General features: G+C 32.0%; 1 protein-coding gene across 2 annotated transcripts in view; it reads right to left on the bottom strand.

The window, feature by feature from the left end:
- The window catches only part of LOC143046161 (uncharacterized), an 82,599-nt gene that overhangs the window by 41,578 nt on the left and 17,350 nt on the right, over nt 1-23,671 (bottom strand). For both annotated transcript variants that reach the window (XM_076219188.1, XM_076219189.1), the window contains exons 5-11: nt 22,642-22,737; nt 20,965-21,092; nt 20,117-20,225; nt 19,364-19,472; nt 10,457-10,551; nt 4,111-4,219; nt 3,046-3,186 (exon numbers count right to left, since the gene is read on the bottom strand). In XM_076219188.1, coding sequence (XP_076075303.1) covers nt 3,046-3,186; nt 4,111-4,219; nt 10,457-10,551; nt 19,364-19,472; nt 20,117-20,225; nt 20,965-21,092; nt 22,642-22,737 — 787 coding nt within the window. The remainder of the gene's footprint in view (nt 1-3,045; nt 3,187-4,110; nt 4,220-10,456; nt 10,552-19,363; nt 19,473-20,116; nt 20,226-20,964; nt 21,093-22,641; nt 22,738-23,671) is intronic.

Raw genomic sequence — 23,671 nt, 5'->3', positions numbered from 1 at the left:
TTAATTCTTTTGGTTAAATCTCTCATCAATGATTATTTTGGCTTTTCAATTTATTTAAATGTTTTTTGGATCGTCCTATTTTCTTCAAAAGCCAAAAAAAATAATCATTTTCTCCTATGTTCTATTTTAGCCATAGGAGCTATGTTTCTTGACATACAAGGAAATAAAATATAAAATTTATACTAGATACTCTGAAACTCATTTAGCCTAAGTTTGGCTGAAATTGATACAGCAGTTTCAAAGGAGAAGATTTTTTAAAGTAAGTCAACATGATGAACAAATTGTGAAAAAAGTCTTTAAAGGGCAATAACTTCTTAAGGGGTCAATTGACAATTTTGGTCAAATTGACTTAATTGAAGATCTTACTTTGCTGAACATTATTGCTGTTTACAGTTTAATTCTATCTATAATTATATTCAAGATAATAAATAAAAACAGCAAAATTTCCTTAAAATTATCAATTCAGGGGCAGCAACCCAACAACAGGTTGTCTGATTCATCTGAAAATTTCAGGGCAGATAGAAATTGACCTGATAAACAATATTACCCAACGTCAGATTTGCTCTAAATGCTTTGGTTTTTGAGTTATAAGCCAAAAACTGCATTTGACCCCTATGTTCTATTTTTAGCAATGGCGACCATGTTTGTTGATAGATCATAACTTCGGATACAATTTACAAACTAAATACCCTAAGGAACATTCAGTTAAAGTTTGGAAGTATTTGGCCCAGTAGTTTCAGAGGAGAAGATTTTTGTAAAAGATTACTAAGATTTACGAAAAATGGTTAAAAATTGACTATAAAGGGCAATAACTCCTAAAGGGGTCAACTGACCATTTCCGTCATGTTGACTTATTTGTAAATCTTACTTTGCTGAACATTATTCCTGTTTACAGTTTATCTCTACCATTTCCGTCATGTTGACTTATTTGTAAATCTTACTTTGCTGAACATTATTCCTGTTTACAGTTTATCTCTATCTATAATAATATTCAAGATAATAACCAAAAACAGCAAAATTTCCTTAAAATTACCAATTCAGGGGCAGCAACCCAACAACAGGTTGTCTGATTCATCTGAAAATTTCAGGGCAGATAGATCTTGACCTGATAAACAATATTACCCCATGTCAGATTTGCTCTAAATGCTTTGGTTTTTGAGTTATAAGCCAAAAACTGCATTTGACCCCTATGTTCTATTTTTAGCAATGGCGACCATGTTTGTTGATAGATCATAACTTCGGATACAATTTACAAACTAGATACCCTAAGGAACATTCAATTAAAGTTTGGAAGTATTTGGCCCAGTAGTTTCAGAGGAGAAGATTTTTGTAAAAGATTACTAAGATTTACGAAAAATGGTTAAAAATTGACTATAAAGGGCAATAACTCCTAAAGGGGTCAACTGACCATTTCCGTCATGTTGACTTATTTGTAAATCTTACTTTGCTGAACATTATTCCTGTTTACAGTTTATCTCTACCTATAATAATATTCAAGATAATAACCAAAAACAGCAAAATTTCCTTAAAATTACCAATTCAGGGGCAGCAACCCAACAACGGTTGTCTGATTCATCTGAAAATTTCAGGGCAGATAGATCTTGACCTGATAAACAATATTACCCCTGTCAGATTTGCTCTAAATGCTTTGGTTTTTGAGTTATGAGCCAAAAACTGCCTTTGACCCCTATGTTCTATTTTTAGCAATGGCCACCATGTTTGTTGATAGATCAAAACTTCGGATAAAATTTATAAATTAGATACCCTAAGGAACATTCAGTTAAAGTTTGAAAGTATTTGGCCCAGTAGTTTCAGAGGAGAAGATTCTTGAAATAGTTTACGACGACAGACGACGACAGACGACGGACGACAGACGACGGACGACGACGGACGCCAAGTGATGGCATAAGCTCACTTGTCCCTTCGGGACAGGTGAGCTAAAAATGTCTATGAGCTGATAGAGAAAAACTTTCAGCCAATCAGTGATGGCATAAGCTCACTTGTCCCTTCGGGACAGGTGAGCTAAAAATGTCTATGAGCTGATAGAGAAAAACTTTCAGCCAAACAGGTTGTCTGATTTATCTGAAAATTTCAGGGCAGATAGATCTTGACCTGATAAACAATATTACCCCATGTCAGATTTGCTCTAAATGCTTTGGTTTTTGAGTTATAAGCCAAAAACTGCATTTGACCCCTATGTTCTATTTTTAGCAATGGCGACCATGTTTGTTGATAGATCATAACTTCGGATACAATTTACAAACTAGATACCCTAAGGAACATTCAATTAAAGTTTGGAAGTATTTGGCCCAGTAGTTTCAGAGGAGAAGATTTTTGTAAAAGATTACTAAGATTTACGAAAAATGGTTAAAAATTGACTATAAAGGGCAATAACTCCTAAAGGGGTCAACTGACCATTTCCGTCATGTTGACTTATTTGTAAATCTTACTTTGCTGAACATTATTCCTGTTTACAGTTTATCTCTACCTATAATAATATTCAAGATAATAACCAAAAACAGCAAAATTTCCTTAAAATTACCAATTCAGGGGCAGCAACCCAACAACGGTTGTCTGATTCATCTGAAAATTTCAGGGCAGATAGATCTTGACCTGATAAACAATATTACCCCTGTCAGATTTGCTCTAAATGCTTTGGTTTTTGAGTTATGAGCCAAAAACTGCCTTTGACCCCTATGTTCTATTTTTAGCAATGGCCACCATGTTTGTTGATAGATCAAAACTTCGGATAAAATTTATAAATTAGATACCCTAAGGAACATTCAGTTAAAGTTTGAAAGTATTTGGCCCAGTAGTTTCAGAGGAGAAGATTCTTGAAATAGTTTACGACGACAGACGACGACAGACGACGGACGACAGACGACGGACGACGACGGACGCCAAGTGATGGCATAAGCTCACTTGTCCCTTCGGGACAGGTGAGCTAAAAATGTCTATGAGCTGATAGAGAAAAACTTTCAGCCAATCAGAAAATGTGTAACATACAAAATTAAATTATTCTAATATAAATTTAAATAAACTCACCTCGTTCTGGTGGGAAGAAAACTGATGGTGGTGGTGGCGGGAAACCATCATCTGATGAAAACACATGTTGGTTACGATTTATAACGTCTGGTACCTGTGGCATTCCCACCTTCTTACCAGGAGAATAACTTGACATCATAGCTGAAATAATGTTCCCAAAAAATTATTTACCAAAAAAAATAAAATAAATCAGCACACAAAAAACCTGCCTTCAAAATATAAACACTTCATTGAAAGCTATGTGATTGCTTTAAGTATATAATGCATCAAATATGCTGTGGCAAATTTATTTGGATATAAAATAAATATGTTTCAATGTAGGATCTTGTAGGTCTAACCTGATACAATCTTTGTTTAAATTATGTTTATATTAAAATGAGAAAGTTATGTGTTATTTATTTTCTTTGCTATCAGCTGTTATAGCCTTGACTTGGGTGTTTTATGGAGGCTGTTGTTAAATATGATTTTTCTTAAATAAACTGTTTACTCTTAATATCATATAATTTTGCCAAAAACAAATACATATACCTAACAAAATGGTAGCAGACAAGAGAAAGAAGAAAAGCACATGATTTAGCAATGTGAAGTTTATAACCAAATTATAACTTAGTAGAAGTAGGTGAACATTAAGTCAGGGATATATGAATGGACAGAAAGAAGAACATAGGTAAATCAGTATACATCCCTTCTTTATATTGGAGGTACAGCAAATATGTGAAGGAAGAGCAAGTGATTGTAACCTTGACCTTAGAGTAATTAAGTGACTGTAACCTTGACCTTTGAGTTATTAAGTGACTGTAGCCTTCACCTTAGAGTTATTGACCTCAAAATCAATTGGGATCTTCATCTCATTATATGTGACTTTATAACCAAGAATGGTTTAAGTCCCACATAGAGTATATTGAATTCAGCAGCCCTGTTGAATGAAATGAATACCATAGAGGTAAACAACACTTTCCCCCAACTTCTTGAGAATATTGGGTCAAATAAGCACTCCACTTTCAAAATAGAAGTAACCTAACACCAAGTGATCAAGATTGTAGAATATCTAGCTGTTAAACTTACCACTTTTGTCAATAAGCACGACATGATCAGGAGGGAAGTATCCAGCTTTAGCTGTCCGTCCGTCTGTTATAATACATCCTTTCCACAATCCTTCACTTTGTTCTAAAACCTAAAATAGAAGAAAAAAAAATATTACTACCTTTTGATCACTATCATAAATATATTTGTTTACATCCTAATACTATCCAATACATAGTTTACACCTTATAAAATCAACAAACGTACGGAAACAAAATGTTAGTTTGTCAATCTATGTCCAGGAAAAAGTATGAATTCCCATCATTGTAAGGCACAGACTGTTGCATAAATAAACTAGGAAATGCACTGTTTGGTATCTTGCCAACGGAGAGGACATTTAAAAGTTATCTCTTAATAAAGTGTTTACTGTAAACATTTAGTTATGTAACCATTTACAGGTACACTTCAACTTTTCTTCAAACATTCCAGACAAATTCGATTTATATGCTGGTTTTTTGGACACTAAATAATAATTCTAAATCCAGAAGTGAATTAATTAAAGTGTTACTTCAGCTGATTCTAAATGATAGTTCCAAATAAAAGGGGAAGACTTGATTAATTTATTTCAATTTCAGAGTTTTGTGTTCTGAAAATAATAAATCTTTCTATTTTTCTTAAATTTTTCATTATTTACTGTGAATTATCAGTTTACTTTCTTATTTCCATTTCTTGAGGAGGGGGAAGGGTGAGGGGAGTACGAAAAATATTTCAATAGCTTTGTAAAGTTCAAAATATTAAATTATATGATCATTTTTGTTGACTCAAACAGATTTTTTGGTAAGATTATCATTTAAAAGTCAACATTGTTTTCATATCCTAACACCTCTTTTTCAGACAACAAAAATATAAAAATAGAGTTTTTATCAATAAGAAATAGATATTATATTGTAGAATAAACAGCATGAGAAGATTTGAGACCAGTTGACCAATGTTTACACACACAAACAGGTTCTTGTTTACACATACTATAGATACACATTCCACTGTTAGGTGTCAAGTACATCTTAATGATTCTGTCTTGTCCATTCACAAACAAAGCATCGTCATAAAACTTAGTCCAAAACAATTCTCCTGTCCATTCACAAACCCAGCTCTGTCATAAAACTTAGTCCAAAACAATTCTCCTGTCCATTCACAAACCAAGTATAGTCATCAAACTTAGTCCAAAACAATTCTTATGTCTATTCACAAACCCAGCTCTGTCATAAAACTTAGTCCAAAACAATTCTTATGTCCATTCACAAACCAAGCATGGTCATAAAACTTAGTCCAAAACAATTCTTATGTCCATTCACAAACCCAGCTCTGTCATAAAGTTTAGTCCAAAACAATTCTAACAATGTTTAAAGTTTGGTCAGGGTAGGTGTGATAACTATATTTACGTGGACAATATTCCATAAGAAGTAATTGTGGCCCTGTATTCTATCTCATGATGTTATGAATAATTCTATATACTAACACTTCTAAACATCAAAAACAAACAATGCTAAGATATGAGAAAAAAATATGGGGAAACAATATTGTTATTCAGTTTAAATGCAAAAGACTTTTATTTTTCCATAAAATTAAAATTCTGTTGAGGAGACTGTAAAAGTTACATTTAACCTAAGCATAACAAAAAATGTTTAAATATTTTTTGAATTAATCCAATCTCATTATAAGAAGCTTTGCACCGAACAGGGCATGATAGAAGAATCTAAATTTTGAACCCTTATAGACCAAGTGAACTTTCTATCTAAAAACAATTGTAAAGTAAGGCTATCCCAATTTTTTGATGTTTCACACAAAGATTTGTTTTTTCTCATTATCATGTGTACCCTGCAATTAGATACATCTACATGGTGGCAGTGTTTATCCTTAGTCTAGACTGTTTATTTACCATTGTATAGTGTTATATTCCACACTTAATTAATCCTGCATATGATACTTATGCTAATTACATAGATTTCCCATGGTAACCATTAATAAATTAGTTCTGTGGTCAGAAAAGTTCTCAATTACTTAAAGATATAAAGGACAAAATGTTGTCCAAAAATGATGAATTTGGAACTGTCTTTCAAAGCTTTAACTTAGTTTGGTTTTGAAATGCCTTGGAATTAAACTAAAAAAGATAAGCACTGTATATGTTTGAACACTAACAAATTTTAAGACAAAAATAACAAGTGAAACTGCGAGCTACTGCTCACTGATGATACCCCCGCCGCAAGTGGATAATATTAATAGTGTAAAAATATGGAAGTGTTCGGTAAACAGGAAGTTGTCGAGTGATGAATCTGAAAACGCATCACACGGTATAGCTGACTTATAAAAATCCTGAAACCAAATTTCAGAAATCCTTGTATTGTAGTTCCTGAGAAAAATGTGACGAAAATTTTTAACTTGGTTATCATGTGTAAAATCATACAAGTGTTCGGTAAACAGGAATGTGTCGAGTGATGAATCTGAAAACGCATCACACGGTATACCTGACTTATATAAATCCTGAAACCAAATTTCAGAAATCCTTGTATTGTAGTTCCTGAGAAAAATGTGACGAAAATTTTCAACTTGGCTATCATGTGTAAAATCATACAAGTGTTAGGTAAACAGGAAGTTGTCGAGTGATGAATCTGAAAACGCATCACACGGTATAGCTGACTTATATAAATCCTGAAACCAAATTTCAGAAATCCTTGTATTGTAGTTCCTGAGAAAAATGTGACGAAAATTTTCAACTTAGCTATCATGTGAAAAATCAGACAAGTGTTCGGTAAACAGGAAGTTGTCAAGTGATGAATCTGAAAACGCATCACACGGTATGGCTGACATATATAAATGTTGATACCAAATTACAGAAAGGGTGGATGTGTAGTTCCTGAGAAAAATGTGACGAAAGTTTCATGGGACGGACTGACTGACGGACTGACGGACGGACTGACAGACAGAGGTAAAACAGTATACCCCCCTTTTTTAAAGCGGGGGTATAATAAAAATCTTATTTTTTTTTCTAAGCATTTGTATTCTACAAGAAGTATTTCAGAACTACACTACAGTTGTTTATTTTTTTTTTAAGTCAAAAATTAAATTCAACAGACTTATTTTGTTCTTTTCCATAGTCAGTAGTATAATATCTATTCACCATAATGATTTTATAATGGAGAAAACTTGTAAAATTACTTGTGGACACTCCAAGAATTGTTGTTCTAATCAATTAATCCAATTCTTTAGACGAAACTGCAGTGGTCCAACAAACAAGTAACACATTAAGAAATATTTGGTCCAAAGGCAGATCCAATAGTTTTATTTTTTCCTTTCCTGAGTAACTTCTTTCATTAAATTTCATTTTAAAGGAATTTGCAGTCAAGATACTGATTTAATGTTTAAAGACATATAAATCTGAAAAATGTGAGGAGAATGACATATTTACACTAAAGTTTTCATGTAAATAAGGAAACTAAAGGTGTGAACATATTATAACATGATCACTCTTGGTAGTCTCGTAAAAATTGTCACAATTGTTCCATTAGTTCAAAATAGAAAGATATACTTAACACTATATACTCAAGTTAGAGTACAGTGGAATTTAGTGCATTTAAAAAACTTTACCAGGTTTGTTTGAGTACTATCAATAGTTAAAAAAAATTTGTCATGGCTTTGGAATTTTATGTCAAGTAGGAAAACGACTTTGGAAAAAACCTTATTGCATTACCTAATCTTTAATCAATAATATTAAAATATTGTGAAGGGCAACAGACATCAAAAGTAATAGCGACTGAAAATCTTTTTGTGGAACGACAATATTTACTATTAGAATTACTAATTCATCAAAACCAGGAGTTGTTCTTTCATGTTTAAAGTACACAAAAAAAACCCCAAAGAACATTTGAAACAATCATTAGTAGTTCAACTTAAACAACTATGGATTCAAGAAAAAGACGGATTTTTAAATATCATTTTTGTAAACTTGTTTCCTGTATTCATTTCACATGTACTAAAAGGTTAACATTGCCATAGCATTGTGTGGCTAAACCTTAGAATCATTTTCTGAAGATGGTTTATATCACTTCAAGTAATATTCTGTTTAAATACCTTCCCTCCCCACCTCACCTCAACCACTCCAACAATTTGAATCTTATAGATGTACATTTGAAACATAATGTTGTGCTCTTATAAGAAGCTTCTGAAATAATCCTAAAAATGTAGTTTGCCTCTTCTTAGGAATTCTAGGGACAGTTAGAATAACAATTGCAGTACCACAACAGATGAACCTAAATTAAAACATTGTCATGTAAAATATTTCAATGTGAGGCTTCAAACTAATTCTAGGAGACACAATGCAAAAAAACACTAATTATGAAATGAAGTATTAAAAATTGTCATCACTATTTTCTTTAAATTTGAACGAAAGATGAAAATTACCCACATAAATAAAACTAAACAATAAAACAGTATCCAGTAAACCAAATTATAAATAAACATACTTCTTAATAGTTCTAAGCATACGACCAAGAATCATAGGCTACTGATCTGATGCTCTCAACACAGGTCCATCTTAAAACTAGGACTTGGTCCTTTATTTAACAGTTATCTTGTTTGACCTTAACTTGACATGACGTTTACAATACATGAAGTTATCATACATAGAACACTGACCTTAAAAAGTGATAACACTTGACCACAAACTAACAAATCTCAGCCAGACCTACTGGACATACAAACTTCTGTGATTTCATCATCAGGGAACCAGTTAAAAGTTGTATTACTCATTGTAATATTAATGTTCTTATCCATGACATAATGTTAACATGTATCTTATATCATGTGTAATAAGTGACATGTCACTAAAATAGACTTAAACTAAGCAATCATTTTTATCTGTATAACATCAGATTATAAAATAAATATACAAATAAGATGTAGGATGCTTGCCAATGAGACAACTCTCAACCAGAGACCAAATGATGTAGAAATTTATAACAACTATAGGTTACAGAACAGCCTTTGGCTAGGGCAAAACCCATACAGCATAGTGAAGCTATTAAAGGATACAAAACAAGAAAACAAGAAAACCAACATCACTTATCTAAACTAACTTGTGAATTGTGCATTTTTTCAGAGAAAAATAAGGATAATAAGCAGAATTACAGCATAGTAGAATAATTCAATAAAAAAAGTAGGTGTCAAAGCTATTTCACTTAAATCACAAATATATGAAATTTTGTTGGCAAAGGGGAGATAATTTAGTTCTATTTGAACTGAATAAAAAAAGAATAAATCAATTGGAGCCACATATAAATAGTAATCTATTTCTGTGATGCATCATAACACTAATTAGACATCTCATAAATAGATAACAAATTTCACCAATTTGCATTATTTAATAACGTGAAGTTCACCTTTGACATTTTAATTGATAAGACTGTCAAACATTTTTAATAAAGGAAGCTCTTCATGTTAATAAAAAAAGCACAAAATTGGTTCAAATTATTATCCCAAAAAAATCTAAGGCAAAATATCTACTCTTTGCAAGCTTGAAAAAATAACACCTCTAATTTGAAACTATTTTTGAAGAGTACACAACAACCACTTACAGAGAATACCTACTATGGTCCGGTATGATAACTAGTTATAATGATATTTACAGAAGGCCTAACACTAATCTGGTAGTATCACAGTTCAAGGAAAATTCATGTATCATTTCTATATAATTCTATTCTACAATGATATTCATATATTATAAACCAATTACAAATGACGGGGATTTACCCTGCTACTTCTAAATGCAGTAGTAACCAACAATAAACACAAGAGTGCTGCTTTACTGATCATCGTTGAATTTATATTGAAAGTCTTTATGATAAAGGTTTTACTACAAGTATCACACTATTATGATCAATGATTCAATAAGATGTCAAGGTCAGACAAGCACTACCAAATAGACATGTACACCATACAATCATTCAGTACACCAAATGTAGTAACATTAATTGTCCATAGGATTTTAGATGTTGATCTAAGCTGGCTAACCACAAAAACTTAACATTGACCAATCAACATGAAAATGAGGTCAAGCTTGGACAAAACTTGCCATACACACTTTTACTCCTTAAATTCCTTCCATAAAACAACTAAAGTATACCTTTTGTGACAAATATACTTTACACAAAAATCTAGACATTCTGAACATGGTTTTAGTACCCAGATGAATTCACAAGGTTAATTGGTTATAAAAAATTACAGCATAACCCTTTATGTGCAAAAGACTGAGAAGTTTATCTCAACCAAAAAATGAGTTAGTTCAGGAATCTTTAAAGTACAAGTTTCCTGTCATGTTAGAGGGAACACTTACCCGTATTATATCCCCTTCCTTAAATATCAGCGACTGTGGATCATACACATTAAAATAATCCTTAATAGCTCTAGCTTGTACAGCAAAACTAGCTTCTGGAAAATTAAAAACAATTTGTTGTTAAAACATAACAATTGCTAATCAATAAACATTAAATACCTTCAATAAAGTCAAAAATATATTTCAAATAAATCAGTGGTTATCAAAAATTCCTATATCACGGCTAATAAAAGATTTAACAGCTTTTTTATCCAAACATTGTATCAGTTTTCCTATAAACTCAGCTAGTCTAATAAAAGGTAAAAAGCTACATTTCAAGTTTTTCACCAGAGAAAAGTAAGTCCTGTAATCCTACTAATCATGATTGTAATGCAACAACGTTTGTAACGTTCATTTTGATTGGATTACGTCACATTTTTATATGGCATCAATTGACAAATGATGCTATGGGACATACGTGCAAGCGCAGACGACATATTGCAGATTTTAATTACATGTTTTAACGTTGTTTTCTTTTCTGTCAGTTTCATTAGAATGGAGATAACAATATTGTATTTTAAGCTCCGACGGGATCAATTAGGGATTTGATGGCCGCTGGCGCATTGCCAGTAAACTTAATTTGCGACCATCAAATCCCCAATTGATGCCGTTGGAGCTTAAAACACAATACAGTTATCTCCTAAACAACAGCCTTATGAACACTATCAATGAACTAAATGTGTGAACAAACTATCAAATAATCCTGTAAGTGCTAAAACAAATCTTATGAACACTATCAATGAACTAAATGTGTGAAAAAACTATCAAATAATCCTGTAAGTGCTAAAACAAATCTTATGAACACTATCAATGAACTAAATGTGTGAAAAAACTATCAAATAATCCTGTAAGTGCTAAAACAAATCTTATGAACACTATCAATGAACTAAATGTGTGAAAAAACTATCAAGTAATCCTGTAAGTGCTAAAACAAATCTTATGAACACTATCAATGAACTAAATGTGTGAAAAAACTATCAAATAATCCTGTAAGTGCTAAAACAAATCTTATGAACACTATCAATGAACTAAATGTGTGAAAAAACTATCAAGTAATCCTGTAAGTGCTAAAACAAATCTTATGAACACTATCAATGAACTAAATGTGTGAACAAACTATCAAGTAATCCTGTAAGTGCTAAAAAACATCTTGTGAACATTTTCAATGAACAACCTGTTTGAACACACTATCATCTATTCCTAAACGTGCAGAACAGCCTGTGGAACACTATGGATGAATTGTGTGAACAACTGACAAGTAATCCTGTTAGTGCAGAACAACCACCTTGTGAACGCTTTCAATAAACTGGATGTGTGAACAAACTGTCATGAAATCCTGCCACTCTTATGAATACAATTAAGGAATTATCATTCCTGTTCATTAATCACTAAACAAATCTCCAATGAACTTTGGACTTGACTCATCATTAGTATATTTACACTAACATTAAAATCACAGAACCTTTTATAGCTGTACAACTCTACAAATGAGGACTTGCCAAGTATATATATACTTTTTATAGTTTATGTTACATATAAAGTATTTTTCATTTCTGTTTTAACATACTACAACTCCTTCAGCTAATTTACTTATCAAATAATTCTTCTACCACAAAGGCAAAGGTGAAACAAAAACATTTTCTTACATATACCTCAGGATTTAAAAAGGTTGACACATATAAAATAAAATCTATGAATAAGACGAACATTTCCCCACCTGAGTAACAAATAAATTAACAGCATCAAAAGAAATGTTAACATTGAAATCTCTGATCAAAATTTTAATTGATAACTGAAGCATGTGAAAATCTCCTCCCAGCTATAAATATTACAGAAAAACAAACATTAGCTAGTTCATCAAAACACAAATTCATCTTTGTTTATTTGTTTTTTTTTTCCAATTTAGTTTTTTAGTTACCTTCAATAAATGACAATATAATACACAGATGACAATGTAACTTTCTAATTGAAAGATAAAAGTATTATTTACCTGTTATACAAGGTTATGTCATGAAGTAAAAGTGGCCTACATACCATAATAGTCAATTTATGCACATAGATAATACACCTGAGAAAACTTTTACCTGTATTTACCTGATAAAAATTCATCAACTTTCTTACTTATATAGCTATCAGTTAACTCTCGGATTTAGTAACTTTTAATTTAATTGTATTGAAAATAGTAATCTAAAGACCTATCCTGACCTAACCTTTTTGTACAAGGTTGAAATTCTAAACTTTTTATTGTATTGTAAATACCATAAAATATCTTTGAAATACAGAACACCCACTATAGAGACATAGGATTGAATTGACTTTTTTTTAATTTAAATAACTTCTCCAATGTAAACAATTATTAAAGGGAGATAACCAAGAACTACAGGTGGAAAAGGTAATTGTCATGTTATCATGTATTTCACATGAAAACTTTTAGACTGTGTTACATCCCAATCACTCTTGAAATGACTAAAATGCAATGTTTGTAACCTGTTTTTTCTTATTATAAATGAGAAAATGAAGGAATTCTAATGTTAAATGGAGATTTGATATTAATTTATAAATTACAGTAACCCTTACAATTAAAAATTTTAATTCATCTTAATTTGATGGCTTTAATTTTATGGCATGATTGTCATACAAATGCAAGGTTTAATATACTTAATTGCTTCTCTGAGGCCAGCCTGATACGACCGCAGAGGATGAACCATGAAGAGTTGGGTCAAATTTGGACACAATATTCAAGCTTGATACTGTCTGAATTTGGATTAAGATCAAATTTTTGACATTATATAGGTTCCTGACACACACAAAAGACCTTACAAATCTATTGCGCAATACTGTGCAATTGAAGGTTTCTTCTTTCTTCTTGAAACTTTTCAAAAATTTGAAATTTGAAAAATTTTGAAAAAAATAAAATGAACCCCTTAAAAAAATTGGACCCCCCCAAACTTTTTAAATCCCCCCTTGGAGCAATTACCCCTAAATTCAATCCAAACCTTTGTAGTATGGAACCTTGTGGTACAATTTCAAAGAGATCCATTCACTTAAACACAAGTTATTGTCTGGAAACTAGAAAAATGCTTGTTTTTGGCCCGTTTTTCCTGCATGTTTGGGGCAATTACCCCCAAACTCAATTTTGGGATATGGAACCTTGTGGTACAATGTTGGTGAGATCCATACACTTACACACAAGTTATTGTCTGGAAACTACAAAAATGCTTGTGTTATGCCACTTTTTTTACCCTTAATTCCTAAACTGTTGGCACCATAACCCCCAAAATGAATCCCAATCTTCTACCTGTGGTATTGAACATTGTGGTACAATTTCAGAGCAATCAAAATACTTATACACAAGTTATAATCCTGAAACTAGAAAAATTCTTGTTTTGGGCCCCATTTTGGCCCCTAATTCCTAAACGATTGGTACCATCATCCCAAAATCATTTCCAACATTCTTTTTGTGGTATTGAACCCAGGGCTCACACTACTTCAGAATTATAGGGAGAAGTGACTTCTCTTTTTGAAACTGATAGGGAGAAGTGGTGAGATTTGAAAGAGAAGTGCTCATTTGTGCGGTGCGCTACAATGTTTGGATGTTACTATAGTTCCATCTGTGCGTCCGTAGTAATTATTGTAAAAGTACGGATTGCGGTCATAGTTGGTCCAGTTCAGATCCGTAGTTTAGAAATCGGTCAATGGCGGACGAATGCAAGAAAATTTACAAAAATAAACGATGTTTGACAAGTTATTTGGAAAGGAACCTGACGTTTTCAATGCAATAAATGGATTAAACATTTAATGGAGGCAACTTTTATCACGTTTAAATGAAGTAACAAACTTATTTTGCCGCCGAAATTTAGGTTGGTTTATCTTTTCGAGTAACAAGCACCGGAACTTGCGGAAATGCACGAAGTTTTAAAAAGTTGTATTTTTATCAAATAACCTGCTACACACTGCAAAGACAATGCTTCAACCTCTTTTCTTAAGATAATGAATCGTTTATGTCCAAATTTCTTTAATTATCAATAGAAAATTGATGTTTCATCAACTTGGTAAAAATTGAAAATGTCCGATGACGGAAGCGACTGAAAGCGAATATCATCAAGAACAGGGCGACTTGTTTTCGATTTTTGGGGTCGGGGAAAGCGAAGTGACGGTCGGGAAAGCGACCTCTTCGCCCAAGTCGCCTGGTAGCGTGAGCCCTGGAACCTTCTTAAAATATTCATAGAGATCCATTCCCTTAACTAAAGTTATTGTCTGGAAACCAAATGTGTCTTCGAACAACGACGCAGACCACATCATACCATTATACGATCCCAAAAAAAATGTTTGCAGTCGTATAAAAACCTTTGTTCAATGAAATAAAAAAGAACTACCCTCATTCAATCATCAACTGCTCATAACTGGATGGTTTCAAGAGAATTTCTCAAGAATAGCCAGTATATAAGAACATTGATCTATACAATATACTTTGAAGTTTAGTACTTTTGCCTTTTCTGTTCTGACAAAAATGTGGAATAATTATCAGATAAATGAGGTTTGGAGAATGCTTGGTAAAACGATGATCATAATCATTGCTCTGAATTAGATATTAAGCAGAATAAATCTATCAAAAAAACAAATAATATAATGACTGATGTCCAGAATGTAAAGATATATATATCACTTTTAGTCAATAACCATGCAATATGTTCATCTATAATAAATATTAAACTTTTAGGCTAGACAAGGTCGTCAAATATCTGATTGAGATTCAATACTTTCCCAAGCCGGAGAGTCAGTAAGACGAGACCAGATTTTAGGAGTGTTTAAATTAAATTGCCATCTTTATACACTATTTTGGTAATACTATACAATAGGTGCCATTTTTTGATGGATCTATTTAAATACCAGTTTATGGTATATTTTATGTATAAGGGTGTGTTTGTTATAATAGCTCATGTTTTAGATCAGAAATAAAACATGTATTAGAAAGCCTGTAGGTGTTCCATAAAATATACATTTTTTATGCTGATACATATTTCACTTTTAATTTCGATATTTAAATTGACACATTCAATATGTTTATAACCACACAAAAATATACTGAGAACTATTACAATGACTGTGCTGTTCAGAATTACAAAGTCGTGAATTTGATGAATAATTCAACTTGAGTAGATAAATCTAAAAATTTTCACTGCGAAATAATTATTTTTTCAAAAGAAGATAGTTTCATGAATCTTTAAGAGAAGGTTCAATTACATGTTTTGGTTGGTGGGTGAATAAAAAACATTTTTTTCCAATGTTTTATGTTTTAGCTATGCAATAAAATGATCCTCAATACATGTATCACAAACGGTTTCTGAAAAAAAGCCAAACTTAATGCAATTCATATCAGGAAATGTTGATAAAAATGGTCTCTCTTTTGCAAAACGTGGGTTACTGAAGACATGATTAAAATACAAAGTGTACGTGCATCATGACATTCACATATAACATGCACATATAAAGGAACAAAAATTACATTGTGCAGTATTACATCACCTTAAGTTAAGGACAAAAGGGTAAAATGTAGGTCATTATGACCTAACTTTCTTTTTAAAAAATGTATTATACTGAACATCAAAACAGATGCATCTTACAGATTTGCTTGGAGATATATCATATTTCAAATGATTCCCTAAAGATATCACATCATTTCTAAGTTTTGTCTTATTTTTCTTTGATCTTTTATAAACTACATAACATTATTTACTTTTACATATAATTTCAATGAAATAAACTTTTTGATATATGAACTTTGACATGACATTTTACATTTCCTGACATAATGTAGGAGGACAGACATATGTAATCCCCTCCAACATATCCTCACTATTTTGCCAGTAGGGGTATAACTAGAGAAAAAAAATATATGCATTGTTGTAGACATCAACAATTTTATCTTAGTTTGTTTGGGTGATATAAACATATCTTTTTCTCATTCACCATTGCGATCATTTATTTCAGATCACAATAAACACTTAGCTAACACTTTTATTCTTATTGAATAACAAGCATTCTGTAAGTATTGCATGGCAATACATAGTCCCCTACCAGTTAAAAATTCATTGTAAAGGAACAAAATTCTAACATGATCTATAGCTTGTGATGGTGTAAACTATATAACAAATATCAAGTCAATATCTTCATTGAAGCATGATGAAAAAAAGTGTTAAAAACTGATTATCTAAGTGAAATTTTAAGTCCAAGGCCCATTTCTCTGCACCAAATCACCAGACCGTCACAAAATTTGAACTTGATCTGTAACTTGTCATGATAAACCTTTATATCTATTTTTAAATCTATATCTTTAGGCATGACGAAAAAAAGTGTGGAAAACTGATTATTTGAGTTAACTTTCTGAGTCATTAAGGCCCATAGTCTCATAAATCTGGAACAACAAACAATAATGTACAGACAAAGGAGCAGACATGACAGTTTACTAAATACTCAAATACCTCACTACAGCTTATGGATCTTATAAGGTAAAGCCAAATGAACATTTCCAACATGAGTGCACATGCTAAAATGTCTCGCCTTCTTTACTATAACCATTGATGTTATGTTGATAGTCCTAAACATAAAGCTTCACTACAAGTATCACATAAACTTAACATGATCCAAGAAAATGAGGTCAAGGTCAGATAAACCAAACTAAAAATACATGTACACCTTACAATCATTTAATACACCAACTATAGTTGTCCTATCTCTTTTAGTTTCTATGAAACAGATGAATACAAAAACTAAACATTCAACAATGAACCATTTAAATGAGGTCAAGGTCAGATGTACCATGCCAAACAGACAAGTATACATTACAATCTATCTATTTATCAAATATAGATGACATATTGCTTATAGTACTGTAAATTCAGAAATTAATGCGAGGTTTTTATTATTGCGAAAAATGAGTTGTAAACGCAATAATTTGAACTTGCATTTTGAAATATTTTGTATGAATTAAACAGGATTTTTCTCAATATTGTAAAAATTAAAATCGCATTTAAGTCAAAAATGACAAAATCGCAATAATAAATGCACGCAATAATTTCTGAATTTACAGTATCTTCGAAGAAAACTTAACCATGAAAACTTAACATTGACCAATGAAGCATAAAATTGAGATCAAGGTCAGATGATACTTGACAGACGTTGGTTTTCCCATTTGAATGGTTTTACACTAGTAATTTTTGGGGCCCTTTATAGCTAGCTGTTTGGTGTGAGCCTCAGCTCCGTGTTGAAGACAATACCTTGACCTATAATGGTTAACTTTTATAAATTGTGACTTGGATGGAAAGTTGTCTCATGGGCACTCATACCACATCTTCTTATATCTATACACACCTTACAATCCTTCAATAAATCAAATATAGTTTACCTATTGCTTATAGTTTAAGAATAACAGACCAAAACACAAAAACTTAACACTATCCAATGAACCGTGCAAATGAGGTCAAGGTAAAATAAAATGTGCCAGACTTACATGTACATCATAAGACGTTTACATACATCAAATATAGTTGACCTATTGCATACAGCATTAGAAAAAAGACCAAAACTCAAAAACTTAACTTTGACCAATGAACCATGAAAATAAGGTCAAGGTCAAATAACACTTGCCAGCTGGACACCTCACAATCATTCCATTCACCAAATATAGTAGACCTCTTGCTTTAAGTATCTGATATATTGACTTGACCACGAAAACTTAACCTTGTTCACTGATCCATGAAATGAGGTCAAAGCAAAATGTAACTGTCTAAGGGGCATGATGACCTTGCAAGGTACGCACATACTAGATATAGTTATTACTCATATTAAGAAAAATTAACATTACAAAAAAACATAATATTTTTTCAAGTAGTCACTGAACCATGAAAATGAGGCCAAGGACAACCAACATATGACAGACAGGAACTTTGTAACACAAATCATATATAAAGTATGAAGCATCCAGGTCTTCCACCTTCTAAAATATATAGCTTTAAAGAAGTTTTGTAACACAGCCGACACTTCCAAATTACTATTTCTATGTTGAGCTTTCTGCAGCAAAAGTCGCAGGCTCGACAAAAACACATATATGAACTTGTTTGGGACTATATGTTTATTTAAACCCTAACCTATGCATATTTGAATACCCTTTTCATGTGCTGCTTTAAGAGTGTTGACAAACTTGCCATTTCCAGAACAACTGGTACAGACAAAGGGAGACAACTCATATTTTCAAAATGAAATTCTTAGCTTATAATAAGAATGTATTAAATGTACCTACATAATTTTAATAACTTTTAGACTACCAGTAATCTAGCTTACAAATGTGGGAAACTAGGCATGATGTAGCATAAATGACCAAAATAGACCCTTCCTTTTAGAAATTGTTTGAGATCTTCAGCAGCACGACATGGGGTGTATTTTAGTACTATATAAACCTACCTGCAAGAAGTTGTTTGAGATCTTTAGCAGCACGACATAGTGTGTATTTTAGCACTATATAAACCTACCTGTAAGAAGCTGTTTGAGATCTTTAGCAGCACAACATGGTGTGTATGTTAGCACTATATAAACCTACCTGTAAGAAGCTGTTTGAGATCTTTAGCAGCACAACATGGTGTGTATTTTAGCACTATATAATCCTACCTGTAAGAAGCTGTTTGAGATCTTTAGCGACACGAAATGGTGTGTATTTTAGCACTATATAAACCTACCTGTAAGAAGCTGTTTGAGATCTTTAGCGACACGAAATGGTGTGTATTTTAGCACTATATAAACCTACCTGTAAGAAGCTGTTTGAGATCTTTAGCGGCACGAAATGGTGTGTATTTTAGCACTATATAAACCTACCTGTAAGAAGTTGTTTGAGTTCTTTAGCAGCACGACATGGTGTGTATTTTAGCACTATATCTAAGGCAGTCTCACCATGAGAGTTTGTCCTATTTACATCAACACCACACTGTAAAAAAAAAGTTTTAAAAAGGTGACTTTAATCTGAAATAATACTCACCAATTCATGCAAAAATATATATATATTGACAAGAAAGCTCAAAACTGAATAAGGAATTATCTATAACTACAAAATGCTCAGATTTCTTAGATGGCTTAATCTTACCAAAAGATATATGCTTTTGAGCAAAGAGAGCACACTAACTGTGTCACCTACTAAAACAGATCTTAGGTGAATTTCATGTTTCATTTAGATCATGATTTTAATACAGGTATCACATGATACCTCACATTATCAATAAGGTATCACATGATACCTCACATTATCAATAATCTATGAAAATGATGTTACGGTCAGATGAACCCTTCAAGACAGTCATTTACATCTTACAATCAATACATACACCAAATAAAATTGACCTATTGCATATTGTATATGAGAAATAGACTAAATCACTGAAAACTTAACCTTGACCAATGAACCGTGATAATGAGAGCAAGGTCAATTTATAAGTTTCACAACAAGTGAGATTTGGATATCACATTATTCAACTCGAGTCATTTAATCTTAATGTAGTAATAACGAATCTTCAATGGCTTAACAAATAACCAATGAAAAATTCCTTTTCCTTTTCATCTACTGGTATAACTTACATCAAGAAGTAATTTAGCAACATCCACTTTTCCACATAATGCAGCCTGGTGGAGACAGGTTCCCTGTTGAGTTAATCTGTTTATATCCATACCAGCTTGCAGCAATAATCTAGTGAAAATAAAATAAGTATCAGCCCATAGAAATGGAATGATTGTTGTTTGCTTTATGTTCAAAGGCAAATATTTTCCCCATAAAATACAAATAAAATGATAAAAACATATAGCATATTACACATACAGCAAACTCATGATTTGTGTGGAACTAGTTTTTGAGATTCTAAATTTTAACTGAACCATGATTAATTGATTGATTGATTTTTGGTGTTTTAACACATCTTTTAGGCTATTTCATGGTGGACAGTTTTTATTGGTGGAGGAAGTCAGAGTCCCTCAAGAAAACCACTGACCTTCCATAGGAAAACTGACAATCCTAGTCAATTGAGATTAGAGTCGATGGCACCTGCACGAGCTGGGTTCGAACTCAGTATTGACTGGCTGGTATTAACTACTTAGACCACTCTGTCACAGAGGCCCCCAATTGAACCATGAATTGAAGTCTTCAACAAACACAAAATTTGTTAAATATTAATTACAGCCTCTGTAAAAGGCACAAAAAGGTATCCAAAAATGTTTTTCTAAAATCCATGATGAAGATGGTTCATTTGTATCCACTCACAGTGCATGCAGTCTCACAATTGACAAAGGAAAATTCTACATGTAGTTATATGTACTTCAGAATTTCTACATCACCATTTTTCTACCGAAGAAATTTCTACATGGCTTTTTTAGCTGTGATGTTTCTTATTTGAGATTGTTCTTATGTGAATATACATTGCAGTATTTCCTACCTGAGAATTTCTACATGCCCATTCTTAGCAGCCAGATGTAAACAAGTGGTATTACCATCTACCATATCAACAGGTGTTTCAAACAACAAAGAAGCACATAGATTACTTCTCAGTAATAAATCTACAATCTGAAATATAAAGGATTTGCTTAAAATAAATTTGAATCTGTATACCGGTATATATATATATATGAGTTGCGTCGGATATAAACCGACCTTATGCAAGTGCATGTATACCGGTTTATCTAATAAACTTTAATTGATTTTGGGACATTTTTTGGTTAATTTTGAAACAATCAAATACAAAATAAGAGATGAATTTTGTAGTGGTCTAATTACAGTTCAATTTTCAAACAGTAACAGGATTCCATTGGGATGTTTTCAACCCGAAATTGGAAATAAGATGTATAATGATACTGATTTGCATAAGGCCGATTTCTATCTGACACACCCCATATATGTATTTAACAATAATTTTTGTACCAATATTATACAGGTAAGCTTAAATTTTAGATCAAAGGTTTTTACTTAAAAAGGAAGAGGTCCAATAATCAGACCTCGAAAAGTTAAAGCCAGCATTCCCCAAAACAGTCAGGCTGAATACACTAAGGTCCTTTAACGAATGAAGAACTACTGTTGTTGTCCTAAGTCAATTCATGTATTGCATGATTATGTACAATTATAAATGATCCAATGGTCAATTTTGCTGACATTTTTATATGTAAGAAAGACATATTGATCATATAGCTGCTTACATCCGCTTCATTTGAACTCTAGTTGAAAGTTGTCTCATTGGACATCATATCACAACTCATTATTTTAAAAGAAAAGCACAACTCTATAACATATATTAATAACTACACATTTATCATTTAACTATTCAGAGTTATCTTCCTTAGTTTGCATTTTGAACTGAACATAAAACATAAGTGAAGTATAATAAGAACAAGACATAAGAGTTGCAGTCACAAGAAAAGGACTATCATTTTTATATGCAGTCTTCACATTGTCAACTAATAAATCACATTATTGTCCCACGTAGACAAAACCTGTGCTCATTCCTCATGATCTCAAACATAAAACGTCTACCATTATAGAGGGCCTAATTCAATAGGAATAATGTTTTTAGTTTTCTTAATTCATGTCAAGATTTTTTAAAGCAGGCTATATATGATATGGGTTTTTCTAAGGTGGCATATAATTGGTTACTTCCATCATTTTAACTCTGTTGGATAGTTGACTCATTGGCAAGAAAACCACATCTTCTCATTTTTATATTCTTAGTTGTGCTCCTGTTATAATGTTTTCCAATAACTGCACACTGAATTTCCATGTGAAGTGAGTACTGAAAACTGAGAATGTATTTTTAGACCTTAAAATTTAGTTTCATGCCATTCTTATTTCATTGAAGTACAAAAATATGTATCATTGTTGGGACTTTTACCATGGATTTGACCCAACAAAATTAAGATAGTAATATTTTTGTCCATTAATGTTTTAGAACAATTTGTTGTTTTTCTACATATAATTCAAATATAACTTAACAGCATAAAATAAGGTCTGGGTATCCCAAAAGTTTACCAAATTAGCAAAACTATAAAAAAAAAAAATAGTCAATTAAATAAGCATTAGTCCCTGAGAAGTGTCTGTTTTAAACCAATCCACTGTAGACTCTTACCCGATATCTTCCAAACTCACATGCCAGATCTAATGGTGTTTTATTCTCATGGTTCAGGATTGCAGGTACAGCATTGTGTAACAGTAATAAGTTGGCCTGTTAACAATAAAACAAAAGTTATGACAATGTTTATTGATATATGATACATAGCTTGTATTCTGTATTAAAGACTAAAATAACAAAATTCAAAATAAAACCAAAGTCCTTGTATTCCATAAAATGCTGTTAAATGTTCACTAGGACCAGGGTCCATTACTATAGTATTGATGAATGGGTGTTTTTATAATGGCCCTGTTATATGTTCAAAGTCTGTAATAATGGTTGAGGAAGTTTGTAATGGCTCGAGGCAACACCGAGGGCCATTACAGACATCCGAGGCCATTATTTCAGACCAAGGACATATAACAGGGCCATTATAAAAACACCCATTTCTTAATACATTTATTAACCAACTGAAAAAAGGTGTATGTGTTGCTGCCAACTTAATGTACTCTCTTACTCTTTTAAGGACAGTTTAGTTTGAAAAAAAAAATAATTTGTACTTCACCATGATCAAGCTTTAAATATACCAAATATCCAAGATATTACGTTGAAAGAAGTTATGTGTTGAAAAACAGGATGAACAGTGATCCCTTTATATGTTTCTTTAATGTTTGTTGCTTGTTACTAAATCAAATAAAATACAAAAAGGTATTATACTCTTTGCAGCTTAATTTTATTAACTTTATTAAAAACCCTAACTGGGCTTCATACAGACAAGCTGGGCATTAATACAGGGCCATTACAGAAAAACAGGGCCATTACAGAAATAACAGGGCCATTACAGAAAAACAGGGCCATTACAGAAAAAAACAGGGCCATTACAGAAAAACAGGGCCATTACAGAAAATATGTTATTTTTAATAACCAGTCATTTTTGGCAATAATGTACTTAGTTGGTTAATAAAAGGCTGTTAAATGTTCACTAGGACCAGGGTTCATTACTATAGTATTAATGAATGGGTGTTTTTATAATGGCCCTGTTATATGT

Source organism: Mytilus galloprovincialis, chromosome 9, assembly GCF_965363235.1.
Source record: "Mytilus galloprovincialis chromosome 9, xbMytGall1.hap1.1, whole genome shotgun sequence".
Lineage (NCBI taxonomy): Eukaryota > Metazoa > Mollusca > Bivalvia > Mytilida > Mytilidae > Mytilus > Mytilus galloprovincialis.
Note: the sequence above shows the minus strand (reverse complement) of the source record. Positions and strands in the feature narration are given on the sequence as shown.